This window comes from Crotalus tigris, unplaced genomic scaffold, assembly GCF_016545835.1.
Source record: "Crotalus tigris isolate CLP2741 ecotype Arizona unplaced genomic scaffold, ASM1654583v1 scf7180000024350.909852, whole genome shotgun sequence".
NCBI lineage: Eukaryota > Metazoa > Chordata > Lepidosauria > Squamata > Viperidae > Crotalus > Crotalus tigris.
In genome coordinates this window covers 373,743-386,815 of record NW_024100519.1, presented here as the reverse complement: position 1 = coordinate 386,815, position 13,073 = coordinate 373,743, and the positions used below count along the sequence as shown (strand labels likewise).

Sequence of the window (13,073 nt, the reverse complement as noted above, 5' to 3'; positions counted from 1 at the left end):
TTAGGATCCATAAATTTAGTTAGACGAGAGCAATACGCCCTTGTTTGCCTTGCCTAAAAGTTGAGTTGGGGCATTCCTCCCATCCTGATAAACAAGGATTTGTTTCTTGCAGGGCGGGGCTGAAAAATGCTTAGCCGCATGTCTTGAGAAAGGGTGAGGTTGACATAACCACTGTTATCTTGAAGACTCATCTCTGGTAGAGAGTGTATCTTTCTCCCAGGGAGTGCTCAGAACCAATCTGGAGCAGGGTAGCTTCTGTAAACGGGTCTACCACATTCTTTGCAAAAGAAACCCCTGAAGCTATATTTAATCAAGTTGCATTTGGGATCATTTCATGCTCGGCATCTCTGAAGCTTTATATATTGTAATCAATGCACGTGTGCTCTAAAACAGAATCTTACAAGCTCAATTTAATTCAATTTATTGCGGTCAAAGTCCAATCTTACAAGCTCTGGGCTGAGAAAGAAGCAGGAGAAATTCCTTCGGTTCTTCATGCATCCTTTTTGATGCTGCTTTAAGTGGGCTGTCTGGGTTTCCAGAGTTCTCCTCATCTACTGCTAGACATCTGGTACAGGGTCATCTGCTTACAGATCTTCTCAAGATCTGGCCTTCTCTTCCTGGTCAAAAGGATAACAATCTACTTGAAACTTTTTATTTCTTTGTTTTATCCAGGAGGGACCCTGATAGGTTTACAGTGATTTTGTAACTCTTCAGGTTTTCATTAAATTTCAATTCTTGCCCCATGTCCAACTTTGAATCCTGGCCTGTTTGAAGGTATCTGGTGCCTTTGGAAAGGTAATAGATGAGAGTCATCGACCTGAAGACATCAAACCCTTGGAAGAACTGTGTGGTTTATGAGGGGTCCTTGGTGCTCACTGATCTTGCTTGTTTTCTTGCACACGTTTCATTACCCTAACTAGGTAACATCCTCGGTGCTAGTTGATGTCCTGTTTAAGATCCATAAGAAGAGAGAACTCATGATCTCTGAAACCCCTAATTCTGCTCACTAGCATTTTCTCCTCTTTGAGAAAACATATTACATTTCCTTTTTCAACGGTTTCTAAGTTTTCCATAGATACAAGCTAGACATTAGCTCTTGGAAATTATGGACAAATTAGTGTGGTCTTTTGTGGGGGTGATGCCTTCCTCCCCCTCCCCCAGTGATGCACAAACAGGGTTGAAGGTCCACCCCATTCGGTGCTTCAGTGGTGCCCGAAGCAATGCTCAAGAAGCCATTAATCTTAAGAGGAGCAGACTGTGCTCCATAAAGGAATGCAAATGTTGAAAAAGCATGATTACATAGAAACACCATGAATCTTTTTGCAACCTGGAGAACAAGGACATCAACTTGAGTTGTGTGAAACAGTGGTTGTGTTCTTAGGCGTTGCTGCACAACCGTGCACCATGTGATTAATCTGGTTTTCCTTTCTTTTCTGAAGGATGGATTGCATAATAAACTCTCCTAGCCATTTTGATGGAGGGTAAGATCCAACAGACAGATGCCTCTCCCACGTTGCCAAGTAACCACCGAATTAAGCTTGATTTGGCAAATGTCGTGGCTGTGGCCACGAGGTCGTATTTATTCTTTAAAAACTCTTCATTTCTTCCCATTCCAGAACTAAACACTCTCATTCCTTTCCATTCCAGAATGGGCAGGTGGAAATCAAAAGAAGAAGGGGAAAAAAAACCCCTGCCACCAAAGAGGTAACAGATGTTTGTAAAATATCAGATAGTGTTAGAATTTCTCTTACCATGCTGGCACTTATCCAAGTACTAATTAGATCCAATCTTGTTTGTTTGTTGGTTAATTTAAGATCAGCTCCAGTTGGAGGAGAAAGAGGAAAGGGACAATTGAGACAATTACGATTTTATGAAGTTGATGAGATCCTGGAAAACAGAAAGGTGAGAAATTTAAAAAGAACAAAAAGCGAGGTATTTGGTCACTTGTGGATCTGAGAGAAGCAAGGATGGTTTTCGAGGAAAAATAAACAGAAGCCGAAATAGTGCTGCCATAAACTAGATTGAGTTAGGGTTTGTTTTCTTATTTCTGGCCGATGTCCTTTGGTTTGCTGCCTTCTTACCTTCTCTATCCTTTCTCAGTGTTTTGCATAATGTGGCTTATCTAGAAAGGAAATAAAAGGATGGGTAGCTTTAGCTCGCGCCCAGATGAACAGGAATGTTACCGAATGCAGAAAGACTGGTTTAGCACATTTGAAATAAAAAAGAGGCGATTCAGAATCGCATCAGCTAAGGAACCTTCTCTCTGCCTAAGAGTGCTTGAGATGTTACCGACCTCAGGCCAGCAAAGCAGGCTTGGATTTTCAGAGTATCTGGCTTGGGAGACCCTCAGAAAATCCAAGATTGTATCACTTCCAAACAGTTGTCAAGGAAACTGGCATCCAATAAGATGGATTATTTTCAACCACAATCAACTCAACACGCCTTTATATTTTTATAAGTAACTCAAGGCAGCCAGCTTACCTAATGCCCCTTCAGGAGAACGGGGCTCTCCCAAAGCCACCCAGACGACTTCCATGCCTAAGGCGGAACTAGAACTCACCATCTCCTGGTGATTGGCTCAGTTATCCAGCTGGCTTTCCCGCCTAAGGCGGAACTAGGACACACCGTCTCCTGGTGATTGGCTGAGTCGCCCAGCTGGCTTTTGTGCCTAAAGTGGGTCTAGAACTCCCAGTCTTGGTGATTGGCTCAAAGTTACTTTCATACCTGAGGTGGGACTAGAACTCATTTGTCTCCTGGTGATTGGCCCAAAGTCACCCAGCCCCCTTTCATAGCTAAGGCAAGACTAGAACTCACCGTCTCCTGGTGATTGGCCCACAGTCACCCAGCTGGCTTTCATGGCTAAGGTGGGACTAGAACTCACCGTCCCGCAGTTTGCAGCCCGCATCACATTGTCCCTCTATTCTCTTAATGATGAACACATCATTAAGGGCACGTTATTCAGGAGTTGTTATTCTCCTGTTCTAATTCTCTCCAATTCCACCTAGCCAAGTCAGAGGAAAATAGAGCTGTGATTATATTCATGCCCTAGCCCCGTGCAGATACCTAATTCACATGTTTCCAAGACCTTCCCAGTAGACATGGGCCAATGCCTCCCTGGGTACCCAGGGATGCATGTGCTATGACACGATAGAAGATAAGTGGGCGGCCGGTGGAGGCAGGCATGCATTCCCTGAGTCACAAGAAGACAGGCACATGGCAGATTCCCTTGAGCGCATAACCTGGTGTTCCCATGGCAACCGCCGTGATGATGGTTTGGCAAACTGACATCCCAAGAAGCAAATGAACGCCTGTGAAAATCTCTTTTAACCAAAGCTGTTTTCATGCAGTCACTGAAAGTCTTTCAGTTACCTGCGATTATTCTGTTCCGGATAGTAACGGAGTAGCAAACATATTTCTCGCTGAGAATTACATACCTCATTGCTTTCTCTTTAGCAGAGAGGAGCTCTAAAGTGGAGGTTGTTCTGTCTCAGTGGCCAAACCTTCAACAATTAAACACACATTTAATTTTTTAAATAACCGAGAATATTTGTAGCCCGGGCTGGAAATGAAGGCTCCTTGGTGCTCTCTGAGCTTGGTTGTTTTCTTGCAGATGATTTGTTATCTCCACTAAGTAACACTGAGGATGTTACCTAGTTAGGTAATGAAACGCCTGCCAGAAAAATAACCAAGCTCAGAGAGAGCATCCATTTTTAAAATCCCAATTTTCCAAAAGTCAAGCGTTAGGCTGCATGGCGTCGTGCCTTAAAATGGGAGATTTGTAAGAATGCATCTGCAGAATGCACTCTCTGAATAAAAGGGAGGGGGGGTGAATGGATGGAAAAGGGACATAGATCAATTCGTACAGATTCACACTTCTTCCCCCCCCCCCGCCAGATCTCTAAGGAGAAGAGTACTAAGAAATTAAATTTAAAGGAATCCGCTGTAGATTGTAAGACAAGCATTTTGGATATGGTCGCCAAAGGAGAGCCAAAGAGTTGCAGATGATACCAGACAAAGGGCATTTGGGAGCTGAGAGTTGGGTTCTCCCTCCGCCTTTTTCCCTTTCAGAGGAGCTGCCACTGAATCCCCTGGCTGGTTCAGGAGGCTGGCTCATCAATCCAAAATGCCTGTCCACTGGGCCCCAGGGTGGAAGAGGGGGGGGGGGGAAGAGAAAGAGAAGATGGAGAAGGGGGCAGGGAAGAGGGAGAGGCAATATCTTCTATTGTGCTCCTAGTCCTCTAATTTGTAAATTTCACCATGAAATATTTAACACTGCTTCTAATTTGCATAGAGCAGCATGCATATGCACAGAGCATGTAAAGGGTAATGAGAGAGAAAGGAAGGAAGGGGGGAGAGAGAAAGAAGTTGGGAGGGAGGGAGGAAGGAAAGAAAAAGGACGGAAGAAAAGAAAAGAGAAAAAGGAAGGAAAAAATAAATTGATAGGTAGACAGAGATAGATAGATAGATAGACAGACAGACAATTTGCCCTTAAATGAAGTCACTTTGGCTCTTTAAGAAAGAAAGGGGCAGGTAAGACTAAGCATTTTTATTTTATTTTTAAATTGCACTTTGCAGAAGGAAAAGCAGAATCAAAACAGAAGGAAGGAGAGGAAAAGCAAAGGGCAGCCCAAATCAGAGATTTGCAAGCCTAAGGGTAAGTCAACAAAGTACCCGTTCCCCGAATATTGTTGATTTTGGTTCTAAGTGCATTGCTTAGAAACTTCGAGGCTTTACGTAGTAGGGACCATCCCAAAGTTTCGTTCCGTTGAGATGATTTCAACCATTAATTTCAGGCTGGGCATTTTAAATGCCTCATTTGCTCTCTGGTTTATTGGTCCAGGCAGGCTAATGGAAAGAAAAAGATAATTAAGACACTGGGAGGGGGGAACCCTAAAACTAAAGATGCTCCAGTATCCTGCTGCGTCATCCAGCCAGATCCATCTACAATACATCCTAAATAGGCATTAAGGAAACTCATTTATAGTTCTTTTGTTAAAAGCATCCTAGGAAACCACCAAAAATGACAGCCAAAACCAACGTATTCTATTCTATTCTATTCTATTCTATTCTATTCTATTCTATTCTATTCTATTCTATTCTATTCTATTCTATTCTAATTTTCTGTTCCATTCTATTCCATTCTAAAGTTATATCCACAGTTGATTTGAAGTGCTTGACCAGCCTCGGGGCTAAACCTTTCTGAAGAGGCCGATGCAATTTTCCCCAAGGAATCAGCTTGGGGGACGTTTTAGCTTAATTTTTGTTTGTTTGTTTTTATTTTTCTGGTCGGAACGAGGCGACGACGCGCGTCCGTCTCGGCCCGCGCAGCGAAGCGGAACCTTCGGCGCGGGCGCGGGTAGGCGCGGTTTCCCGGCGGGACGTCTAGAGCGGCGGACCGAGGGCCGCTGGGGGGCGCCTTTCGCCGTTGCACCGCGGCCGTTAACGGGGCGGGCGGGACCCCGCGCGGGCTGCGGAGCCTGGCATCATGTTCGCCGGCTTGCAAGAGCTCGGGGTGGCCAACGGGGAGGACTTGAAGGAGACGCTCACCAATTGCATGGAGCCCCTGAAGGCCATCGAGCAGTTCCAGGTGGAGGGAACGGGGGGCGGCGTAGGGGGGGGGTGTCTCTCTTCCGCATTCCCGTTGCCGTGGAGGACTAGTCCCGGGGCGAAGCATGCAACTGCCCTCCTGAGTCTTCTTTTATTTTCCTACGGCTTGCAAAATCTGGGAGAGTTTACGCTTAGCACTGGTGCAAAAAAAAAAAAAAAAGCATGCTAGTTCCGGGGCCAAGCTGCCTTGTTCTCCCCAGCCTCTATTTTATTTTATTTTTTGCTGAATTGCTCTTTAAAATCTCTCCTAACGCCGCCTCTGGGTCTGTTGCAAGCGGCGCATTCGGCTGGGCATTGCATTGGGTGCAAGGGCTAACAGGTTGCCCAAGTTTGGGGGTTTCCCAGGCTGAAAATCCAGGATGGGTTTTAGTCTGTTTATGGCCGCCGGATATTTGAACTGCCTTCCTCTTCTCTGCGCGCTCCCCCCACCCCGCCCCATGCAGCATTCATTTTCTTTGTGAAGGGGAAAATCCTTTTTTTTTTAAAATAACAACAACAAACAATAAAACAACAACAATAATGCAATGCTTTTTTCAAACTTGGCAACTTTAAGATGTGTGAACTTTTAACTTCCAGACTTGCCTCCAGAAGTTCTGGGTGCTCCCATCACTGGAGGTTTTCAAGAAGAAATGGGATAGGGTTTCCTGCTTGAGCAAGGGGTTGGGCTAGAGGATCTCCAAGATCTCCCTTCCAGCTCTGTAATTCTATGTTCTCAGGGATGGAGTTCAGTTAGACCTGCATTGCTTGTTCATGGTGGGTGAGAAATGTCGGAATTATCTGCCCTAATCTGTTTGAACCCCACATGTGCCATGTTGACAGACAGAAAACGGCATCCTGCTGCCCTCCCTTCAGTCCGCCCTCCCTTTCCTGGACCTCCATGGCACCCCTAGGCTGGAGTTCCACCAGTCAGTGTTTGATGAGCTGCGTGAGAAGCTTCTGGAGAGGGTCTCGGCTATTGCCGCTGAAGGAAAGGCCAACGAAAGGTAGGTTGGCTGGACCGCCATCGAAGGGATCTGCACCTCGGGCTGAAAATGGACCTCTGTCTTCTCCTTTCTTCTCCCAGGTACAAAAAGCTGGAAGATCTCCTGGAGAAGAGTTTCCCTTTGGTAAAGATGCCGTCCATCCAGCCAGTGGTGATGTGCGTCATGAAACATTTGCCCAAGGTAGAAACTAAGAAAATCACTGTTAATCTAGGTGCCATCCGAGTATCTAGTAAAAGGGTGATCCGTGGTTTGCTTAGGTGGAATTCAGGATCGTTCTTAGAAAGTCCTGTGACTTCCTTCCTTCTTTCCTTCCTTCCTCCCTCCCTCCCTTCTTTCCCCTTCCTTCCTTCTTCCTTCCTTCCTTCCTTCCTTCTTTCCCCTTCCTTCCTTCATTCCTTCCTTCTTTCCCCTCCTTCCTTCCTTCCTCTCTGTCTTCTCTCTCCCCTTCCTTCTTTCCTTCCTCCCTCCCTCCTTCCTTCCTTCCTCCCTCCCTTCTTCCTTCTTTCCCCTTCCTTCCTTCCTTCCTTCCTTCCTTCCTTCCTTCCTTCTTTCCCCTTCCTTCCTTCCTTCCTTCCTTCCTTCCTTCCTTCCTTCCTTCCTTCCTTCCTTCCTTCCTTCCTTCCTTCCTTCTATCCTCCCTCCCTCCCCCTTTATGTACAATTCAATTTCCTCTGTTCCTGTCTAAAATTCCCCTTTATTCAGAACCTAATGTGTAAGGGCTATCAGGTCCAGAGGAGGCGTTTTTCACCCAAGGTATTTCTTTCTCCCTTCCTTAGTGGCTGAGTTCCATCCCCAAAAAGGACTGACCTTGTGAATTATGCTTGCTTGACTCAAACCCGCCCTGTGTCAACATCTTTACAGCTGGATGTGCCCATGTTTTTATTAACGTCTTGACAGGGGAAAAAGAGTAGGCTATGGGACTCCAGCAGCTCTGTTCCTCTCTAGCTTTAGAAACAGTTTTATCAAGCCTAGAAAATGGTGAGGTTTGCATAGTGTGTCAGCGTTTGATTTGGCTTTGTTTCGCTTTGGCCTGTCCTCAGAAGCCAGACATTAACTGGGCTTCCTGGTTTAGCAGAACTAAGCCACGCAGGAACTCGGCCAAAGGGGAATTGTCCAACAAACCATGTTTTTAAAAGAACATGACTTGGAACAGTGGGGGAAAGTCAGCCCAATATCTACCCTTGGCACCGGGTTGGTTTTTGAAATGGCTGCTTGTTGGGGCAGGGAATGAGTGATCTTTTGAGTCCTGAACAACGTGCTGTTGTGAAAGGACACCGAGGCATAACATCCAGAGGCTAAAACTATGCTTCTCTAGGCGCTCTAGATGTAGAAATACAATAGAAACATGGCGGAACAAGAAATAGAACGCTCCAGAAGTAGAACTGGAAAAACATTCGCTACAAACCGGGGGCCCTCCTTTTGCAACTGGCTCCTGATGACATGCTTGAACCCAGGTTCCCGAAAAAAAGTTGAAGCTGGTGATGGCCGACAAGGATCTGTATAAAGCCTGTGCCGTGGAAGTGAAACGCCAGATCTGGCAAGATAACCAGGCTCTGTTTGGAGACGAGGTCTCCCCGTTGCTGAAGCAGTACATTCTGGAGAAGGAGAACGCTTTATTCAGCAGTGACCTCTCCGTGCTGCAGAACTTCTTCAGCCCTTCTCCTAGAACCAGGCGTCAGGGAGAGGTAAGCCCCAAGAAGGATGAGTTGGAGGTAGTTTGGGCCACCAGCTTGGAGACTTTGGGGGAAACTTTGAACTTTCCCACCGCAGAAGAGCGGGAGGCACCCAGATCTGCCCTCCTCCCTCTTCTTCCCCCCCCCATCCCCTGATTGCTGGAGGCACTCAGAATCTTGCCCTGTCTTTGTTTCAAAGGTGGTTCAGAAGCTGACCCAGATGATCGGGAAGAACGTGAAGCTGTACGACATGGTGCTTCAGTTCCTCCGGACGCTCTTCCTCCGGACGCGGAACGTCCATTATTGCACGCTGAGGGCGGAGCTCCTGATGTCGCTCCACGATCTGGACATCAGCGAGATCTGCACAGTGGACCCCTGCCACAAGGTACCAACGCAAGAAACAGCTGTGCAGCTCTACATTTAATTTTTACTTCTTTGTATTCCGTCGTTCTGTACTTTTTTTTACAAAGAACTCAAAACGACAAACATATCCGACACAAATTCCTCCTCCTCCTGTTTTCTGTTCAGCGACGACCCTGTGAGGTGGGTTGGTCTGAGAGAAAAAGAGGGCCGGCCCAACTGGCTTTCATGCCTAAGGCGGGACTAGAACTCACTGTCTCCTGGTGATTGGCCCAAAGTCACACAGCTGGCTTTCATGCCTAAAGTGGGACTAGAATTCACTGTCTCCTGGTATTTGGGCCTAAGTCATCCAGCTAGCTTTCAGGATTAAGGTGGGATTAGAACTCACCATCTCCTGGTGATTGGCCCAAAGTCACACAGCTGGCTTTCACGCCTAAAGGCGGGACTAAAACTCACCACCTCCATCTTTCTAGCCTCACCACTTCCCTTTCCAGGGGCCTGCATTCTTTCAGGAGCTGGCCAGCTCTCCTCCTGTTCACAGCTTATGTCAAATCTCCCCCCCCCCAAAAAAAATATTATTTTTTGCTCCCTTGACAGTTTACGTGGTGCCTCGACGCTTGCATTCGGGAGAGGTTTGTTGACAACAAACGGGCGCGGGAGCTGCAGGGCTTCCTCGACGGAGTGAAAAAGGCCCAAGAACAAGTGCTGGGGTAAGTGCTGAAGACTCTGGAGGCAGGCTTAAGAGGCTTTTTCCGCTGCAAAAACGGTTAAAACCACTGAAAGACCCAAATGAGGAGGGATTCTACCTTGGGGAAAGCGAGCCTCGAAAAGTAGCTTGCTACAGTGATGCATTTGATGCGTTTGTTTGTTTGTCTCTCCTTCCTTAGGGACCTGTCGATGATCTTGTGCGACCCGTTTGCCATCAACACCTTGGTTTTGAGCACGATCCGGCATTTGCAGGAGCTGATTGGTCAAGAAGTGTTACCCAGGGTAAGTTAGACAGCATTATCCTCTGGATAGGATTGGCCCCGCGGGGTTAACCTCAGGGAGAAATGATGAAACGGACCTTCCCATCGGTTGTGGAATCCTGCAACACAATTACAAAGGGTGGACTTTGCATTGCGATATCGCATCGGGGTTGGTTCCCAACACCCACGCAGCCATCGTAGCTTATTTTTCACTTGTTCATTGAATGAGTAGTTGACCCAACGGATTTTAGCATCCAGAGAATTCACTCGCTTCCATGCCCGATGTTGTTAAAGAAGAGACTAGAAATCCCCTATCTGCGATGGTGTAAGTTCTCCTGCTTGAGCAGGGGGCTGGACTAGAAGACCTCCAAGGTCCCTTCCAACTCTTCTTCTTCTCCTAAATTTTCAGGAAAGCCCAGAACTCTTACTACTTCTGAGGATGCTGTCCCTGGGGCAAGGGGCTTGGGATGTGATTGACAGCCAGATCTTCAAAGAACCCAAACTGGTAAGGTACCACCGGGAACGCCATCGCTGATGGTCTTGAAGGTCCATTCCTTCCTTAGCAGCTATATTCTTCTAAATGGACAATGCTCTGTCCAGAAAGACCTTGGGGATAAGATTAGGCGACCTTCCACTGCCTTTCTGTGCCTCAGGAGGTGGATTTGATCACCAAATTTCTGCCAATGTTGATGGCCTTCGTGGTGGATGACTACACCTTCACTGTGGATCAGAAGCTGCCTTCGGAAGAGAAGGGTCCAGCTTCTTACCCCAGCACCATCCCTGAGTTGTTTCCAAAGTAAGTACCTTTCAGTTTGGGAACTTTTTGTCCAACAGTCAAAACCTGGTGCTCAGCAGGGCTGAAGAAACTGGGCCCATTGAGAATTGTGAGTTAGAAAAGGGCATTAAGAGGGGAGGGAAATGGTAAGGCACCTAGTTAGACAGCAGGAGACGGCAAGTTCTAGTCCCACCTTAGCCATGAAATGTAGCTGGGTGACTTTGGGTCGATCACCAGGAGATGGTGAGTTCTAATCCCACCTTAAGGCATGAAAGCCGGCTGGGTGGGGGTGGGCCTGCCCGCCCCGCCCCTTCCTCAGCCCAGCCCACCTCACAGGGCTGTTGTGGGAAAAGTAGAAGAAGAAATAATAAAGACAGCACCCAATGAAAGTGCGTGAGTGAACGAACAGGCAAATGACCGAGAGCAAATGAATAAATGAGTGAGTGAACGAACGAACGAACACGGCAGCCGAAGCTCTTTCTCGCCTGTCCCAGATTTCTCCAAGAACAGCGGATCGCCTGTGAGGTGGGCCTATACTACGTGCTCCACATCACCAAGCAAAGGAACAAAAACGCCCTGCTTCGCTTGGTCCCAACCCTGAGTAAGTCCCCATGTCCTTATCTCAGTGAAAAGGCAGAACACAGGCCAAGCGTCCTCCTGGCACAGCTGGCTGTTTAAGCTAGGAAGAAATTGCAAGACTAAAAAAAAATGAAGGCATTGTGGTGCAATCGCCGTGGATTCCACCACCCTCTCTCCTCCTCCTCCTCCTCCTCCTCCTCCTCCTCCTCCTCCTCTCTTTAGAAAGAGGGTGAGAGAAAGAGGTCCCCCTAGCGAACAACCGGTTCTCTGCATGGATGCCACTCCATTCTGGGCCTGGGCAACAAAAAATTAGCTATCGGTTTTGTCGAAGCGGTGCAAACCGGTTGAATCCCACCACTGGGTCCCCCCCCCAACCTTCTCAAAGTCACCCTGTCTCTTTCTCTCTCTCTCGGCACTTTGCAGCGGAGACCTTCAACGACCTGGCCTTTGGGGACATTTTCCTGCACCTCTTCACAGGCAACCTTACCCTGCTGGCTGACGAATTTGGGCAGGACGATTTCTGCGCGGTCCTTTTCGACCGCTTCTTCCTGCCTGCCTGCCCCAGGTAACACCCGTCTCCTTTCCAGAAGGTGACCACGTTCTGTCTTTCCTCAGGAAGGGGAAGGGAAGGGAAGAGAAGGGGGCAAAAAGAAGGGAGGGAAGGGAAGGAGGAAGGAAAAAGAAAAGAAAGGAAGGCTAAGGAAGGGAAGGAAAGAAAGGCTAGGGGAGGGAAGGAGGGAAAGGAAAGGAAAAGGAAAGGAAGGCTGGGAAGGCAAGGAAAGGGAAGGAAGCCTAGGGGAGGGAAGGAAGGAAGGAAGGAAGGAAGGAAGGAAGGAAGGAAGGAAGGAAGGAAGGAAGGAAGGAAGGAAGGAAGGAAGGAAAGAAAGACAAGGAAAAGGAAATGAAAGAAAGAAGGAAGGAAGGGGTGAAGGGATGAGAAGGGAAGAGAGGCAAGGAAAGAAAAGGCAGCCTAGGGGATGGATGGATGGATGGATGGATGGATGGATGGATGGAAGGAAGGAAGGAAGGAAGGAGAAAGAAGAAAGGGAAGATAGTTAGATCTTCTGATTGGGAGAAGCTGCAGGGCTTCAAAACCGGGGAACCCACAGTCTGTTCCCACCACGTCCCAGGAAGGACAACGTCCATCGGCACCTGCTGAGGCTGCTGCTTCACCTCCATCACAAAGTCTTCCCTGCCAGGCTGGAGTCTCTGCAGAAGGCCTTGGAACCAACCAAGCAGGTAGGAGGCGAGGAGAGGGAGGGAGGGGGGGAATTTGGGGCCGCATTGAGCTCGTGACTCAAGCGCTGCTCTTCCTCCAGGCCAGCAATTTACCATTTTTTTTAAAAAAAAAAAACAAAAAACAAATCTCTTCTCCTTGAAACAGAGCAGCGAAGCGGTGAAAGAGCTTTACAACCAGCTGGGCGAGAAACTGGAAGTCCGCAAGCCTAGCCCCGTCCCAGAAGCTGAGGCTCCACCGATGGATTTGCCCCTCCCAACAGTATCTTCTACCCCGGTTCCACCATAGATGCACCCTCTCTTTCCCTCCTCAATTCCCTCTGGGAGAGCCAGGCTCATTCCTGGCGTCAGGGGACAAAGGTTGGACACACTCCACTTGCTTGCGACACGGTCACCTGGCCAACCTTGAACGAAGCTACTCAGATGCCTACTTCGCATCTCATCCCACGGCGTGGGTGTCTTCCAGGAAGGGTGCTGCACAGTTAAAGATAGTGGGTTATTGTTGTTGTTATTGTTTTGAGGGGGAGGATCGCTTAGGGCAGGGGTCTCCAACCTTGGCGACTTTTAAGCCTTGTGGACTTCAACTCCCAGAATCCCTCAGCCAGCCGGTTGCCGAAGTCCACGAGTCTTCAGTTTGCCAAGGTTGGGGACCCCCGATTTAGGGGTCTGGATTAGCCCTGGAGGGGCAGGGCAGGTTTAAATCCAGATGTTATTTTTGTAAAAAAACAAAAACAAAAAACACCTGTGTGTTCTTGTGTGCATATAGGAAACGCACAAAACAAACGGTAAAAGGTGGGGAATAATTTGTTCACTCCTTTTTTGCTTTGGGTTTGTTTTTTTCCTAGTGTAGGAAAAAATAAACTTTCCAAGCCCTGCCTCTGTTTTGGCACGT

General features: G+C 47.8%; 1 protein-coding gene across 2 annotated transcripts; it reads left to right on the top strand.

Annotated features, from left to right (window-relative positions):
• Positions 1 to 1,825: 1,825 nt before the first annotated feature.
• Positions 1,826 to 13,057, top strand: NELFB (negative elongation factor complex member B). 2 transcript variants are annotated; one of them, XM_039327063.1, is made up of 14 exons: positions 1,826 to 1,902; positions 4,576 to 4,654; positions 6,427 to 6,590; positions 6,671 to 6,770; positions 8,045 to 8,275; positions 8,463 to 8,648; positions 9,221 to 9,333; positions 9,511 to 9,613; positions 10,001 to 10,096; positions 10,245 to 10,387; positions 10,861 to 10,967; positions 11,369 to 11,510; positions 12,076 to 12,184; positions 12,330 to 13,057. In XM_039327063.1, the coding sequence occupies exons 1-14, from the start codon at positions 1,871 to 1,873 to the stop codon at positions 12,468 to 12,470; spliced, it is 1,746 nt and encodes a 581-aa protein (XP_039182997.1). In that variant the 5' UTR covers positions 1,826 to 1,870; the 3' UTR covers positions 12,471 to 13,057. The 2 variants fall into 2 exon arrangements, with proteins under 2 accessions (XP_039182997.1, XP_039182998.1); XM_039327064.1 differs by lacking the exons at positions 1,826 to 1,902; positions 4,576 to 4,654 and adding an exon at positions 5,418 to 5,587.
• Positions 13,058 to 13,073: the final 16 nt, after the last annotated feature.

Bases quoted from the DNA above. Each gene is read 5' to 3' on its own strand.
- NELFB (XM_039327063.1), top strand. From the start codon at position 1,871: ATGAAGTTGATGAGATCCTGGAAAACAGAAAG. The intron at 8,649-9,220 runs GTACCAACGCAA...CTCCCTTGACAG, and splicing joins CAGTGGACCCCTGCCACAAG to TTTACGTGGTGCCTCGACGC. The intron at 10,388-10,860 runs GTAAGTACCTTT...CGCCTGTCCCAG, and splicing joins ATCCCTGAGTTGTTTCCAAA to ATTTCTCCAAGAACAGCGGA.